The 16864-nt window shown below is 52.0% G+C and overlaps 1 protein-coding gene across 1 annotated transcript in view; it reads left to right on the plus strand.

Moving 5' to 3' along the window:
* The window catches only part of LOC106591915 (F-box/WD repeat-containing protein 7), an 85750-nt gene extending 69261 nt beyond the window's left edge, over positions 1-16489 (plus strand). The window contains exon 11 of the mRNA XM_045721402.1: positions 11617-16489. Within this exon, the coding sequence (XP_045577358.1) occupies positions 11617-11719 (103 nt within the window). The 3' untranslated portion in view covers positions 11720-16489. The remainder of the gene's footprint in view (positions 1-11616) is intronic.
* The last annotated feature ends 375 nt before the right edge of the window (positions 16490-16864 follow it).

The raw sequence follows: 16864 nt of genomic DNA on the forward strand, positions 1-16864 counted from the left end.
CTAACACCAGACTGGTAACACTACCCCTCCTCTCCTCTCTCTCTCCAGGGAGTCTAACACCAGACTGGTAACACTACCCCTCCTCTCCTCTCTCTCTCCAGGGAGTCTAACACCAGACTGGTAACACTACCCCTCCTCTCCTCTCTCTCTCCAGGGAGTCTAACACCAGACTGGTAACACTACCCCTCCTCTCCTCTCTCTCTCCAGGGAGTCTAACACCAGACTGGTAACACTACCCCTCCTCTCCTCTCTCTCTCTCCAGGGAGTCTAACACCAGACTGGTAACACTACCCCTCCTCTCCTCTCTCTCTCTCCAGGGAGTCTAACACCAGACTGGTAACACTACCCCTCCTCTCCTCTCTCTCTCCAGGGAGTCTAACACCAGACTGGTAACACTACCCCTCCTCTCCTCTCTCTCTCCAGGGAGTCTAACACCAGACTGGTAACACTACCCCTCCTCTCCTCTCTCTCTCCAGGGAGTCTAACACCAGACTGGTAACACTACCCCTCCCTCTCCTCTCTCTCTCCAGGGAGTCTAACACCAGACTGGTAACACTACCCCCTCCTCTCCTCTCTCTCTCCAGGGAGTCTAACACCAGACTGGTAACACTACCCCTCCTCTCCTCTCTCTCTCTCCAGGGAGTCTAACACCAGACTGGTAACACTACCCCTCCTCTCCTCTCTCTCTCCAGGGAGTCTAACACCAGACTGGTAACACTACCCCTCCTCTCCTCTCTCTCTCTCCAGGGAGTCTAACACCAGACTGGTAACACTACCCCTCCTCTCCTCTCTCTCTCTCCAGGGAGTCTAACACCAGACTGGTAACACTACCCCTCCTCTCCTCTCTCTCTCTCCAGGGAGTCTAACACCAGACTGGTAACACTACCCCTCCTCTCCTCTCTCTCTCCAGGGGAGTCTAACACCAGACTGGTAACACTACCCCTCCCTCCTCTCTCTCTCCCAGGGGAGTCTAACACCAGACTGGTAACACTACCCCTCCTCTCCTCTCTCTCTCTCCAGGGAGTCTAACACCAGACTGGTAACACTACCCCTCCTCTCCTCTCTCTCTCCAGGGAGTCTAACACCAGACTGGTAACACTACCCCTCCTCTCCTCTCTCTCTCCAGGGGAGTCTAACACCAGACTGGTAACACTACCCCTCCTCTCCTCTCTCTCTCTCAGGGAGTCTAACACCAGACTGGTAACACTACCCCTCCTCTCCTCTCTCTCTCTCCAGGGAGTCTAACACCAGACTGGTAACACTACCCCTCCTCTCCTCTCTCTCTCTCAGGGAGTCTAACACCAGACTGGTAACACTACCCCTCCTCTCCTCTCTCTCTCTCCAGGGGAGTCCTAACACCAGACTGGTAACACTACCCCTCCTCTCCTCTCTCTCTCTCCAGGGGAGTCTAACACCAGACTGGTAACACTACCCCTCCTCTCCTCTCTCTCTCAGGGAGTCTAACACCAGACTGGTAACACTACCCCCTCCTCTCCTCTCTCTCTCCAGGGAGTCTAACACCAGACTGGTAACACTACCCCCTCCTCTCCTCTCTCTCTCTCCAGGAGTCTAACACCAGACTGGTAACACTACCCCTCCTCTCCTCTCTCTCTCTCCAGGGAGTCTAACACCAGACTGGTAACACTCACCCCTCCTCTCCTCTCTCTCTCTCCAGGGGAGTCTAACACCAGACTGGTAACACTACCCCTCCTCTCCTCTCTCTCTCTCCAGGGAGTCTAACACCAGACTGGTAACACTACCCCTCCTCTCCTCTCTCTCTCCAGGGAGTCTAACACCAGACTGGTAACACTACCCCTCCTCTCCTCTCTCTCTCTCCAGGGAGTCTAACACCAGACTGGTAACACTACCCCTCCTCTCCCTCTCTCTCCAGGGAGTCTAACACCAGACTGGTAACACTACCCCTCCTCTCTCTCTCTCCAGGGAGTCTAACACCAGACTGGTAACACTACCCCTCCTCTCCTCTCTCTCTCCAGGGAGTCTAACACCAGACTGGTAACACTACCCCTCCTCTCCTCTCTCTCTCCAGGGAGTCTAACACCAGACTGGTAACACTACCCCTCCCTCTCCTCTCTCTCTCTCCAGGGGAGTCTAACACCAGACTGGTAACACTACCCCTCCTCTCCTCTCTCTCTCCAGGGGAGTCTAACACCAGACTGGTAACACTACCCCTCCTCTCCTCTCTCTCTCTCCAGGGAGTCTAACACCAGACTGGTAACACTACCCCTCCTCTCCTCTCTCTCTCTCCAGGGAGTCTAACACCAGACTGGTAACACTACCCCTCCTCTCCCTCTCTCTCTCCAGGGGAGTCTAACACCAGACTGGTAACACTACCCCTCCTCTCCTCTCTCTCTCCAGGGAGTCTAACACCAGACTGGTAACACTACCCCTCCTCTCCTCTCTCTCTCCCAGGAGTCTAACACCAGACTGGTAACACTACCCCTCCTCTCCTCTCTCTCTCCAGGGAGTCTAACACCAGACTGGTAACACTACCCCTCCTCTCCTCTCTCTCTCTCAGGAGTCTAACACCAGACTGGTAACACTACCCCTCCTCTCCTCTCTCTCTCCAGGGAGTCTAACACCAGACTGGTAACACTACCCCTCCTCTCCTCTCTCTCTCCAGGGAGTCTAACACCAGACTGGTAACACTACCCCCTCCTCTCCTCTCTCTCTCTCCAGGGGAGTCTAACACCAGACTGGTAACACTACCCCTCCTCTCCTCTCTCTCTCTCAGGAGTCTAACACCAGACTGGTAACACTACCCCTCCTCTCCTCTCTCTCTCCAGGGAGTCTAACACCAGACTGGTAACACTACCCCTCCTCTCCTCTCTCTCTCCAGGGAGTCTAACACCAGACTGGTAACACTACCCCTCCTCTCCTCTCTCTCTCTCCAGGGAGTCTAACACCAGACTGGTAACACTACCCCTCCTCTCCTCTCTCTCTCTCCAGGGGAGTCTAACACCAGACTGGTAACACTACCCCTCCTCTCCTCTCTCTCTCTCAGGGAGTCTAACACCAGACTGGTAACACTACCCCTCCTCTCCTCTCTCTCTCCAGGGAGTCTAACACCAGACTGGTAACACTACCCCTCCTCTCCTCTCTCTCTCTCCAGGGAGTCTAACACCAGACTGGTAACACTACCCCTCCTCTCCTCTCTCTCTCTCCAGGGGAGTCTAACACCAGACTGGTAACACTACCCCCTCCTCTCCTCTCTCTCTCCAGGGAGTCTAACACCAGACTGGTAACACTACCCCTCCTCTCCTCTCTCTCTCTCCAGGGAGTCTAACACCAGACTGGTAACACTACCCCTCCTCTCCTCTCTCTCTCTCCAGGGAGTCTAACACCAGACTGGTAACACTACCCCTCCTCTCCTCTCTCTCTCTCAGGAGTCTAACACCAGACTGGTAACACTACCCCTCCTCTCCTCTCTCTCTCCAGGGAGTCTAACACCAGACTGGTAACACTACCCCTCCTCTCCTCTCTCTCTCCAGGGAGTCTAACACCAGACTGGTAACACTACCCTCCTCTCCTCTCTCTCTCCAGGGAGTCTAACACCAGACTGGTAACACTACCCCTCCTCTCCTCTCTCTCTCAGGAGTCTAACACCAGACTGGTAACACTACCCCTCCTCTCCTCTCTCTCTCTCCAGGGAGTCTAACACCAGACTGGTAACACTACCCCCTCCTCTCCTCTCTCTCTCCAGGGAGTCTAACACCAGACTGGTAACACTACCCCCTCCTCTCCTCTCTCTCTCTCCAGGGAGTCTAACACCAGACTGGTAACACTACCCCCCTCCTCTCCTCTCTCTCTCTCAGGGAGTCTAACACCAGACTGGTAACACTACCCCCTCCTCTCCTCTCTCTCTCCAGGGAGTCTAACACCAGACTGGTAACACTACCCCTCCTCTCCTCTCTCTCTCCAGGGAGTCTAACACCAGACTGGTAACACTACCCCTCCTCTCCTCTCTCTCTCTCCAGGGAGTCTAACACCAGACTGGTAACACTACCCCTCCTCTCCTCTCTCTCTCTCCAGGGAGTCTAACACCAGACTGGTAACACTACCCCTCCTCTCCTCTCTCTCTCTCCAGGGAGTCTAACACCAGACTGGTAACACTACCCCTCCTCTCCTCTCTCTCTCTCCAGGGGAGTCTAACACCAGACTGGTAACACTACCCCTCCTCTCCTCTCTCTCTCCAGGGGAGTCTAACACCAGACTGGTAACACTACCCCTCCTCTCCTCTCTCTCTCCAGGGAGTCTAACACCAGACTGGTAACACTACCCCTCCTCTCCTCTCTCTCTCTCCAGGGAGTCTAACACCAGACTGGTAACACTACCCCTCCTCTCCTCTCTCTCTCCAGGGAGTCTAACACCAGACTGGTAACACTACCCCTCCTCTCCTCTCTCTCTCCAGGGAGTCTAACACCAGACTGGTAACACTACCCCTCCTCTCCTCTCTCTCTCTCCAGGGAGTCTAACACCAGACTGGTAACACTACCCCTCCTCTCCTCTCTCTCTCCAGGGGAGTCTAACACCAGACTGGTAACACTACCCCTCCTCTCCTCTCTCTCTCCAGGGGAGTCTAACACCAGACTGGTAACACTACCCCTCCTCTCCTCTCTCTCTCCAGGGAGTCTAACACCAGACTGGTAACACTACCCCTCCTCTCCTCTCTCTCTCCAGGGAGTCTAACACCAGACTGGTAACACTACCCCTCCTCTCCTCTCTCTCTCCAGGGAGTCTAACACCAGACTGGTAACACTACCCCTCCTCTCCTCTCTCTCTCCAGGGAGTCTAACACCAGACTGGTAACACTACCCCCTCCTCTCCTCTCTCTCTCTCCAGGGAGTCTAACACCAGACTGGTAACACTACCCCTCCTCTCCTCTCTCTCTCCAGGGAGTCTAACACCAGACTGGTAACACTACCCCTCCTCTCCTCTCTCTCTCCAGGGAGTCTAACACCAGACTGGTAACACTACCCCTCCTCTCCTCTCTCTCTCCAGGGAGTCTAACACCAGACTGGTAACACTACCCCTCCTCTCCTCTCTCTCTCTCCAGGGAGTCTAACACCAGACTGGTAACACTACCCCTCCTCTCCTCTCTCTCTCCAGGGAGTCTAACACCAGACTGGTAACACTACCCCTCCTCTCCTCTCTCTCTCTCTCAGGGAGTCTAACACCAGACTGGTAACACTACCCCCCTCCTCTCCTCTCTCTCTCCAGGAGTCTAACACCAGACTGGTAACACTACCCCTCCTCTCCTCTCTCTCTCTCCAGGGGAGTCTAACACCAGACTGGTAACACTACCCCTCCTCTCCTCTCTCTCTCTCCAGGGAGTCTAACACCAGACTGGTAACACTACCCCTCCTCTCCTCTCTCTCTCCAGGGAGTCTAACACCAGACTGGTAACACTACCCCTCCTCTCCTCTCTCTCTCTCCAGGGAGTCTAACACCAGACTGGTAACACTACCCCTCCTCTCCTCTCTCTCTCCAGGGAGTCTAACACCAGACTGGTAACACTACCCCCTCCTCTCCTCTCTCTCTCTCAGGAGTCTAACACCAGACTGGTAACACTACCCCTCCTCTCCTCTCTCTCTCTCCAGGGAGTCTAACACCAGACTGGTAACACTACCCCTCCTCTCCTCTCTCTCTCCAGGGAGTCTAACACCAGACTGGTAACACTACCCCTCCTCTCCTCTCTCTCTCTCTCAGGGAGTCTAACACCAGACTGGTAACACTACCCCTCCTCTCCTCTCTCTCTCCAGGGAGTCTAACACCAGACTGGTAACACTACCCCTCCTCTCCTCTCTCTCTCTCCAGGGGAGTCTAACACCAGACTGGTAACACTACCCCTCCTCTCCTCTCTCTCTCTCCAGGGAGTCTAACACCAGACTGGTAACACTACCCCTCCTCTCCTCTCTCTCTCCAGGGAGTCTAACACCAGACTGGTAACACTACCCCTCCTCTCCTCTCTCTCTCTCCAGGGAGTCTAACACCAGACTGGTAACACTACCCCTCCTCTCCTCTCTCTCTCTCAGGGAGTCTAACACCAGACTGGTAACACTACCCCTCCTCTCCTCTCTCTCTCCAGGGGAGTCTAACACCAGACTGGTAACACTACCCCCTCCTCTCCTCTCTCTCTCTCCAGGGAGTCTAACACCAGACTGGTAACACTACCCCTCCTCTCCTCTCTCTCTCTCCAGGGAGTCTAACACCAGACTGGTAACACTACCCCTCCTCTCCTCTCTCTCTCCCAGGGAGTCTAACACCAGACTGGTAACACTACCCCTCCTCTCCTCTCTCTCTCCAGGGAGTCTAACACCAGACTGGTAACACTACCCCCTCCTCTCCTCTCTCTCTCCAGGGAGTCTAACACCAGACTGGTAACACTACCCCCTCCTCTCCTCTCTCTCTCTCCAGGGGAGTCTAACACCAGACTGGTAACACTACCCCTCCTCTCCTCTCTCTCTCCAGGGAGTCTAACACCAGACTGGTAACACTACCCCTCCTCTCCTCTCTCTCTCCAGGGAGTCTAACACCAGACTGGTAACACTACCCCTCCTCTCCTCTCTCTCTCTCAGGGAGTCTAACACCAGACTGGTAACACTACCCCTCCTCTCCTCTCTCTCTCTCCAGGGAGTCTAACACCAGACTGGTAACACTACCCCTCCTCTCCTCTCTCTCTCCAGGGAGTCTAACACCAGACTGGTAACACTACCCCTCCTCTCCTCTCTCTCTCCAGGGAGTCTAACACCAGACTGGTAACACTACCCCTCCTCTCCTCTCTCTCTCCAGGGAGTCTAACACCAGACTGGTAACACTACCCCTCCTCTCCTCTCTCTCTCTCTCCAGGGAGTCTAACACCAGACTGGTAACACTACCCCTCCTCTCCTCTCTCTCTCCAGGGAGTCTAACACCAGACTGGTAACACTACCCCTCCTCTCCTCTCTCTCTCTCAGGGAGTCTAACACCAGACTGGTAACACTACCCCTCCTCTCCTCTCTCTCTCTCCAGGGAGTCTAACACCAGACTGGTAACACTACCCCTCCTCTCCTCTCTCTCTCTCAGGGAGTCTAACACCAGACTGGTAACACTACCCCTCCTCTCCTCTCTCTCTCTCCAGGGAGTCTAACACCAGACTGGTAACACTACCCCTCCTCTCCTCTCTCTCTCCAGGGAGTCTAACACCAGACTGGTAACACTACCCCTCCTCTCCTCTCTCTCTCCAGGGAGTCTAACACCAGACTGGTAACACTACCCCTCCTCTCCTCTCTCTCTCCAGGGAGTCTAACACCAGACTGGTAACACTACCCCTCCTCTCCTCTCTCTCTCTCCAGGGAGTCTAACACCAGACTGGTAACACTACCCCCTCCTCTCCTCTCTCTCTCCAGGGAGTCTAACACCAGACTGGTAACACTACCCCTCCTCTCCTCTCTCTCTCTCCAGGGAGTCTAACACCAGACTGGTAACACTACCCCTCCTCTCCTCTCTCTCTCTCCAGGGAGTCTAACACCAGACTGGTAACACTACCCCTCCTCTCCTCTCTCTCTCCAGGGAGTCTAACACCAGACTGGTAACACTACCCCTCCTCTCCTCTCTCTCTCCAGGGAGTCTAACACCAGACTGGTAACACTACCCCTCCTCTCCTCTCTCTCTCTCCAGGGAGTCTAACACCAGACTGGTAACACTACCCCTCCTCTCCTCTCTCTCTCTCCAGGGAGTCTAACACCAGACTGGTAACACTACCCCCTCCTCTCCTCTCTCTCTCCCAGGGAGTCTAACACCAGACTGGTAACACTACCCCTCCTCTCCTCTCTCTCTCTCCAGGGGAGTCTAACACCAGACTGGTAACACTACCCCTCCTCTCCTCTCTCTCTCTCCAGGGAGTCTAACACCAGACTGGTAACACTACCCCTCCTCTCCTCTCTCTCTCTCCAGGGAGTCTAACACCAGACTGGTAACACTACCCCCCTCCTCTCCTCTCTCTCTCCAGGGAGTCTAACACCAGACTGGTAACACTACCCCTCCTCTCCTCTCTCTCTCTCCAGGGAGTCTAACACCAGACTGGTAACACTACCCCTCCTCTCCTCTCTCTCTCTCCAGGGGAGTCTAACACCAGACTGGTAACACTACCCCTCCTCTCCTCTCTCTCTCTCCAGGGAGTCTAACACCAGACTGGTAACACTACCCCTCCTCTCCTCTCTCTCTCTCCAGGGGAGTCTAACACCAGACTGGTAACACTACCCCTCCTCTCCTCTCTCTCTCTCCAGGGAGTCTAACACCAGACTGGTAACACTACCCCTCCTCTCCTCTCTCTCTCTCCAGGGAGTCTAACACCAGACTGGTAACACTACCCCCCTCCTCTCCTCTCTCTCTCTCAGGGAGTCTAACACCAGACTGGTAACACTACCCCTCCTCTCCTCTCTCTCTCCAGGGAGTCTAACACCAGACTGGTAACACTACCCCTCCTCTCCTCTCTCTCTCTCAGGGAGTCTAACACCAGACTGGTAACACTACCCCTCCTCTCCTCTCTCTCTCTCCAGGGAGTCTAACACCAGACTGGTAACACTACCCCTCCTCTCCTCTCTCTCTCCAGGGAGTCTAACACCAGACTGGTAACACTACCCCTCCTCTCCTCTCTCTCTCTCCAGGGAGTCTAACACCAGACTGGTAACACTACCCCTCCTCTCCTCTCTCTCTCCAGGGAGTCTAACACCAGACTGGTAACACTACCCCTCCTCTCCTCTCTCTCTCTCCAGGGGAGTCTAACACCAGACTGGTAACACTACCCCTCCTCTCCTCTCTCTCTCTCCAGGGGAGTCTAACACCAGACTGGTAACACTACCCCTCCTCTCCTCTCTCTCTCTCCAGGGAGTCTAACACCAGACTGGTAACACTACCCCTCCTCTCCTCTCTCTCTCTCCAGGGAGTCTAACACCAGACTGGTAACACTACCCCTCCTCTCCTCTCTCTCTCTCCAGGGAGTCTAACACCAGACTGGTAACACTACCCCTCCTCTCCTCTCTCTCTCCAGGGAGTCTAACACCAGACTGGTAACACTACCCCTCCTCTCCTCTCTCTCTCTCCAGGGAGTCTAACACCAGACTGGTAACACTACCCCTCCTCTCCTCTCTCTCTCCAGGGGAGTCTAACACCAGACTGGTAACACTACCCCTCCTCTCCTCTCTCTCTCCAGGGAGTCTAACACCAGACTGGTAACACTACCCCTCCTCTCCTCTCTCTCTCTCCAGGGAGTCTAACACCAGACTGGTAACACTACCCCTCCTCTCCTCTCTCTCTCCAGGGAGTCTAACACCAGACTGGTAACACTACCCCTCCTCTCCTCTCTCTCTCCAGGGAGTCTAACACCAGACTGGTAACACTACCCCTCCTCTCCTCTCTCTCTCTCCAGGGAGTCTAACACCAGACTGGTAACACTACCCCTCCTCTCCTCTCTCTCTCTCCAGGGGAGTCTAACACCAGACTGGTAACACTACCCCTCCTCTCCTCTCTCTCTCTCCAGGGAGTCTAACACCAGACTGGTAACACTACCCCTCCTCTCCTCTCTCTCTCCAGGGAGTCTAACACCAGACTGGTAACACTCCCTCCCTCCTCTCCTCTCTCTCTCCAGGGAGTCTAACACCAGACTGGTAACACTACCCCTCCTCTCCTCTCTCTCTCCAGGGAGTCTAACACCAGACTGGTAACACTACCCCTCCTCTCCTCTCTCTCTCCAGGGAGTCTAACACCAGACTGGTAACACTACCCCTCCTCTCCTCTCTCTCTCCAGGGAGTCTAACACCAGACTGGTAACACTACCCCTCCTCTCCTCTCTCTCTCCAGGGAGTCTAACACCAGACTGGTAACACTACCCCTCCTCTCCTCTCTCTCTCCAGGGAGTCTAACACCAGACTGGTAACACTACCCCTCCTCTCCTCTCTCTCTCTCCAGGGAGTCTAACACCAGACTGGTAACACTACCCCTCCTCTCCTCTCTCTCTCCAGGGAGTCTAACACCAGACTGGTAACACTACCCCTCCTCTCCTCTCTCTCTCCAGGGAGTCTAACACCAGACTGGTAACACTACCCCTCCTCTCCTCTCTCTCTCCAGGGAGTCTAACACCAGACTGGTAACACTACCCCTCCTCTCCTCTCTCTCTCCAGGGGAGTCTAACACCAGACTGGTAACACTACCCCTCCTCTCCTCTCTCTCTCCAGGGAGTCTAACACCAGACTGGTAACACTACCCCTCCTCTCCTCTCTCTCTCCAGGGAGTCTAACACCAGACTGGTAACACTACCCCTCCTCTCCTCTCTCTCTCCAGGGGAGTCTAACACCAGACTGGTAACACTACCCCTCCTCTCCTCTCTCTCTCCAGGGAGTCTAACACCAGACTGGTAACACTACCCCTCCTCTCCTCTCTCTCTCCAGGGAGTCTAACACCAGACTGGTAACACTACCCCTCCTCTCCTCTCTCTCTCCAGGGAGTCTAACACCAGACTGGTAACACTACCCCTCCTCTCCTCTCTCTCTCCAGGGAGTCTAACACCAGACTGGTAACACTACCCCTCCTCTCCTCTCCTCTCTCCAGGGAGTCTAACACCAGACTGGTAACACTACCCCTCCTCTCCTCTCTCTCTCCAGGGAGTCTAACACCAGACTGGTAACACTACCCCTCCTCTCCTCTCTCTCTCCAGGGAGTCTAACACCAGACTGGTAACACTACCCCTCCTCTCCTCTCTCTCTCCAGGGAGTCTAACACCAGACTGGTAACACTACCCCTCCTCTCCTCTCTCTCTCCAGGGAGTCTAACACCAGACTGGTAACACTACCCCTCCTCTCCTCTCTCTCTCCAGGGAGTCTAACACCAGACTGGTAACACTACCCCTCCTCTCCTCTCTCTCTCCAGGGAGTCTAACACCAGACTGGTAACACTACCCCTCCTCTCCTCTCTCTCTCCAGGGAGTCTAACACCAGACTGGTAACACTACCCCCTCCTCTCCTCTCTCTCTCCAGGGAGTCTAACACCAGACTGGTAACACTACCCCTCCTCTCCTCTCTCTCTCCAGGGAGTCTAACACCAGACTGGTAACACTACCCCTCCTCTCCTCTCTCTCTCCAGGGAGTCTAACACCAGACTGGTAACACTACCCCTCCTCTCCTCTCTCTCTCTCAGGGAGTCTAACACCAGACTGGTAACACTACCCCTCCTCTCCTCTCTCTCTCCAGGGAGTCTAACACCAGACTGGTAACACTACCCCTCCTCTCCTCTCTCTCTCCAGGGAGTCTAACACCAGACTGGTAACACTACCCCTCCTCTCCTCTCCTCTCTCCAGGGAGTCTAACACCAGACTGGTAACACTACCCCTCCTCTCCTCTCTCTCTCCAGGGAGTCTAACACCAGACTGGTAACACTACCCCTCCTCTCCTCTCTCTCTCTCTCCAGGGAGTCTAACACCAGACTGGTAACACTACCCCTCCTCTCCTCTCTCTCTCCAGGGAGTCTAACACCAGACTGGTAACACTACCCCTCCTCTCCTCTCTCTCTCCAGGGAGTCTAACACCAGACTGGTAACACTAACTCTCTCTCTCCTCTCTCCAGAGCGTCCAACACCAGACTGGTAGCAGCAGTTGGCAGCAGGAACGGGACAGAGGAGACTAAACTCATGGTGCTGGATTTTGACCTCACTGACAACCACAAGTGATGTCATCAAAGAGGCGACGGTGTTTCGTCAGGAGAGGATGTGAGGTAACCGAAGTGGGACCCAATATCCTCATAGGTGGATGAAGGAAACCTTGTGAGGACGATGAGGGAAGGTGGTGGTGAGGAGGTGTCGTTTGACGGAGGACAATGTAAGAATCCTCTTACTTTAGTGCCATTTTTATCTGGAGATACCAATATACCACAAACCAGGAAACGACTCAGAAATGTCCCCCATTTCCTCACCACGTCCCCGCCGAACTATTTTCTCGCTGACCTAAAACACTGCTGGAAACTGGTATAATGGTGAAGTGATGGTACCACAAGATCAACTTTGAATCTTCTGCGACTGGAGGAATCCACGAGAGGTCTCACTGAGGCCGAACTCAGTGTAGTTACTGTAAATCCACCCAGACTACTGCTGGATGTATAGTTACTGTAAATCCACCCAGACTGCTGCAGGATGTATAGTTACTGTAAATCCACCCAGACTGCTGCAGGATGTATAGTTACTGTAAATCCACCCAGACTGCTGCAGGATGTATAGTTACTGTAAATCCACCCAGACTGCTGCAGGATGTATAGTTACTGTAAATCCACCCAGACTGCTGCAGGATGTATAGTTACTGTAAATCCACCCAGACTGCTGCAGGAGGTATAGTTACTGTAAATCCACCCAGACTACTGCTGGATGTATAGTTACTGTAAATCCACCCAGACTACTGCTGGATGTATAGTTACTGTATAGTTACTGTAAATCCACCCAGACTACTGCTGGATGTATAGTTACTGTATAGTTACTGTAAATCCACCCAGACTACTGCTGGATGTATAGACTGTGTAGTTACTGTATCCACCCAGGTTACTGCTGGATGTATAGACTGTATAGTTACTGTAAATCCACCCAGACTACTGCTGGATGTATAGACTATATAGTTACTGTACATCCACCCAGACTACTGCTGGATGTATAGTTACTGTAAATCCACCCAGACTACTGCTGGATGTATAGACTGTATTGTTACTGTAAATCCACCCAGACTACTGCTGGATGTATAGACTGTATAGTTACTGTACATCCACCCAGACTACTGCTGGATGTATAGACTGTATTGTTACTGTAAATCCACCCAGGTTACTGCTGGATGTATAGACTGTATAGTTACTGTAAATCCACCCAGGCTACTGCTGGATGTATAGACTGTATAGTTACTGTAACTCCACCCAGACTCCTGCTGGATGTATAGACTGTATAGTTACTGTAAAACCACCCAGACTACTGCAGGATGTATAGACTGTATAGTTATTGTAAATCCACCCAGACTACTGCAGGATGTGTAGACTGTATAGTTACTGTAAATCCACCCAGACTACTGCTGGATGTATAGACTATATAGTTACTGTACATCCACCCAGACTACTGCTGGATGTATAGTTACTTTAAATCCACCCAGACTACTGCTGGATGTATAGACTGTATTGTTACTGTAAATCCACCCAGACTACTGCTGGATGTATAGACTGTATAGTTACTGTACATCCACCCAGACTACTGCTGGATGTATAGACTGTATAGTTACTGTAAATCCACCCAGGTTACTGCTGGATGTATGGACTGTATAGTTACTGTAAATCCACCCATGCTACTGCTGGATGTATAGACTGTATAGTTACTGTAAATCCACCCAGACTACTGCTGGATGTATAGACTGTATTGTTACTGTAACTCCACCCAGACTCCTGCTGGATGTATAGACTGTATAGTTACTGTAAAACCACCCAGACTACTGCAGGATGTATAGACTGTATAGTTATTGTAAATCCACCCAGACTACTGCAGGATGTGTAGACTGTATAGTTACTGTAAATCCACCCAGACTACTGCTGGATGTATAGACTGTATTGTTACTGTAAATCCACCCAGACTACTGCTGGATGTATAGACTATATAGTTACTGTACATCCACCCAGACTACTGCTGGATGTATAGACTGTATAGTTACTGTACATCCACCCAGACTACTGCTGGATGTATAGTTACTTTAAATCCACCCAGACTACTGCTGGATGTATAGACTGTATTGTTACTGTAAATCCACCCAGACTACTGCTGGATGTATAGACTGTATAGTTACTGTACATCCACCCAGACTACTGCTGGATGTATAGACTGTATAGTTACTGTAAAACCACCCAGACTACTGCAGGATGTATTGTTACTGTAACTCCACCCAGACTGCTGCTGGATGTATAGACTGTATAGTTACTGTAAAACCACCCAGACTACTGCAGGATGTATTGTTACTGTAACTCCACCCAGACTGCTGCTGGATGTATTGTTACTGTAAATCCACCTAGACTGCTGCTGGATGTGTAGACTGTATAGTTACTGTAAATCCACCCAGACTACTGCTAGATGTATAGTTACTGTAAATCCACCCAGACTACTACTGGATGTATAGACTGTATAGTTACTGTACATCCACCCAGACTACTGCTGGATGTATAGTTACTGTATCCACCCAGACTACTGCTGGATGTATAGACTGTATAGTTACTGTAAATCCACCCAGGCTACTGCAGGATGTATAGTTACTGTAACTCCACCCAGACTGCTGCTGGATGTATAGACTGTATAGTTACTGTAACCACCGACTACTGCTGGATGTATAGACTGTATAGTTACTGTAAATCCACCCAGGCTACTGCAGGATGTATAGACTGTTTAGTTACTGTAAAACCACCCAGACTACTGCAGGATGTATAGACTGTATAGTTACTGTAAATCCACCCAGGCTACTGCAGGATGTATAGACTGTATAGTTACTGTAAAACCACCCAGACTACCCCTAGGATGTATAGACTGTATAGTTACTGTAAATCCACCCAGACTACTGCAGGATGTATAGACTGTATAGTTACTGTAACCACCCAGACTACTGCAGGATGTATAGACTGTATATGAGGCCAGATGAGGCTGAGTACAGATTCCTGACTGTATAGTTACTGTAAATCCACCCAGACTACTGCAGGATGTATAGACTGTATATGAGGCCAGATGAGGCTGAGTACAGATTCCTGACTGTATAGTTACTGTAAATCCACCCAGACTACTGCAGGATGTATAGACTGTATAGTTACTGTAACCACCCAGACTACTGCAGGATGTATAGACTGTATAGTTACTGTAAATCCACCCAGACTACTGCAGGATGTATAGACTGTATAGTTACTGTAAATCCACCCAGACTACTGCAGGATGTATAGACTGTATAGTTACTGTAACCACCCAGACTACTGCAGGATGTATAGACTGTATATGAGGCCAGATGAGGCTGAGTACAGATTCCTGACTGTATAGTTACTGTAAATCCACCCAGACTACTGCAGGATGTATAGACTGTATATGAGGCCAGATGAGGCTGAGTACAGATTCCTGACTGTATAGTTACTGTAAATCCACCCAGACTACTGCAGGATGTATAGACTGTATAGTTACTGTAACCACCCAGACTACTGCAGGATGTATAGACTGTATAGTTACTGTAAATCCACCCAGACTACTGCAGGATGTATAGACTGTATAGTTACTGTAAATCCACCCAGACTACTGCAGGATGTATAGACTGTATATGAGGCCAGATGAGGCTGAGTACAGATTCCTGACTGTAGAGACATAAACACTGTTCCCAGATTTTGTTTGGTCTTCAGCCAACCTCTCTGACTAGCATGATGGTTTACAGGTAACTACAGGTCTGGGACCAGTCTACGTGACTGGAGAGACACTGTGCTCTCCTGCATCCCAAATGGCACCCTATTCCCAGTATAGTGCACTACTTTAGATCAGACCCCTCTGGGGCCCGTACCCTGACTGCCCCCTCTGGGCCCGTACCTTGACTGCCCCCTCTAGGCCCGTACCCTGACTGCCCCCTCTGGGCCCGTACCCTGACTGCCCCCTCTGGGCCCGTACCCTGACTGCCCCCTCTAGGCCCGTACCCTGACTGCGCCCTCTGGGCCCGTACCCTGACTGCCCCCTCTGGGCCCGTACCCTGACTGCCCCCTCTGGGCCCGTACCCTGACTGCCCCCTCTGGGCCCGTACCCTGACTGCCCCCTCTGGGCCCGTACCCTGACTGCCCCCTCTGGGCCCGTACCCTGACTGCCCCCTCTGGGCCCGTACCCTGACTGCCCCCTCTGGGCCCGTACCCTGACTGCCCCCTCTGGGCCCGTACCCTGACTGCCCCCTCTGGGCCCGTACCCTGACTGCCCCCTCTGGGCCCGTACCTTGACTGCCCCCTCTGGGCCCGTACCCTGACTGCCCCCTCTGGGCCCGTACCCTGACTGCCCCCTCTGGGCCAGTCTTATTTCTGTTGGATCCATATACAGGACAGTGCCCAGAGTTTCTCCTCATTGACCAACCGAAAGAAAAACTCCTGGACCCACTGATTTCTTTACACTGTCTGACTGTCATCATCGAACTGAAGAGATGAGACTTCTTCCGAGTCCCAGATGGCACCCTATTCCCTACATACTACACACTACTTTATGCTTGGGCCCATAAAACTCTGGTTAAAAGTAGTGCGCTATATAGGGAATAGGGTGCCGTTTTGGGACTCAGATATATATATCGTTTGTGGTATAATGTAAAATATGAGTGTAGATATTATAATATGTATATAATGTTTGTTTTTATATGAAAAGAGGAAATATTGAGCTGAGATATTGTTGAGGAGGGGAGAGATCGTTGAATAAAGATATGGTGACTTTTCTAAAATATGGACGTGTTGGGTTTTCATTTGGAGTAGGGTGAGATACGGATTTTAGGTGAGTTTGTGTATTTTCCCCACTAACGGTTGGAGCTGATCCTAGATCTCTACCTAAAGGGGAGACTTCAGCCTGTCCCCACTAACGGTTGTTAGGATTGGAGCTGATCCTAGATCTCTACCTAAAGGGGAGACTTCAGCCTGTCCCCACTAACGGTTGGAGCTGATCCTAGATCTCTACCTAAAGGGGAGACTTCAGCCTATCCCCACTAACGGTTGGAGCTGATCCTAGATCTCTACCTAAAGGGGAGACTTCAGCCTGGAGCTGAAGTCTGGTTTGAACTGGTTTTAACTGGTTTGTCCATGTGTTGCTTGTCTAACCTTCAGC

The sequence above is a fragment of the Salmo salar genome, chromosome ssa07 (genome assembly GCF_905237065.1).
Source record: "Salmo salar chromosome ssa07, Ssal_v3.1, whole genome shotgun sequence".
Lineage (NCBI taxonomy): Eukaryota > Metazoa > Chordata > Actinopteri > Salmoniformes > Salmonidae > Salmo > Salmo salar.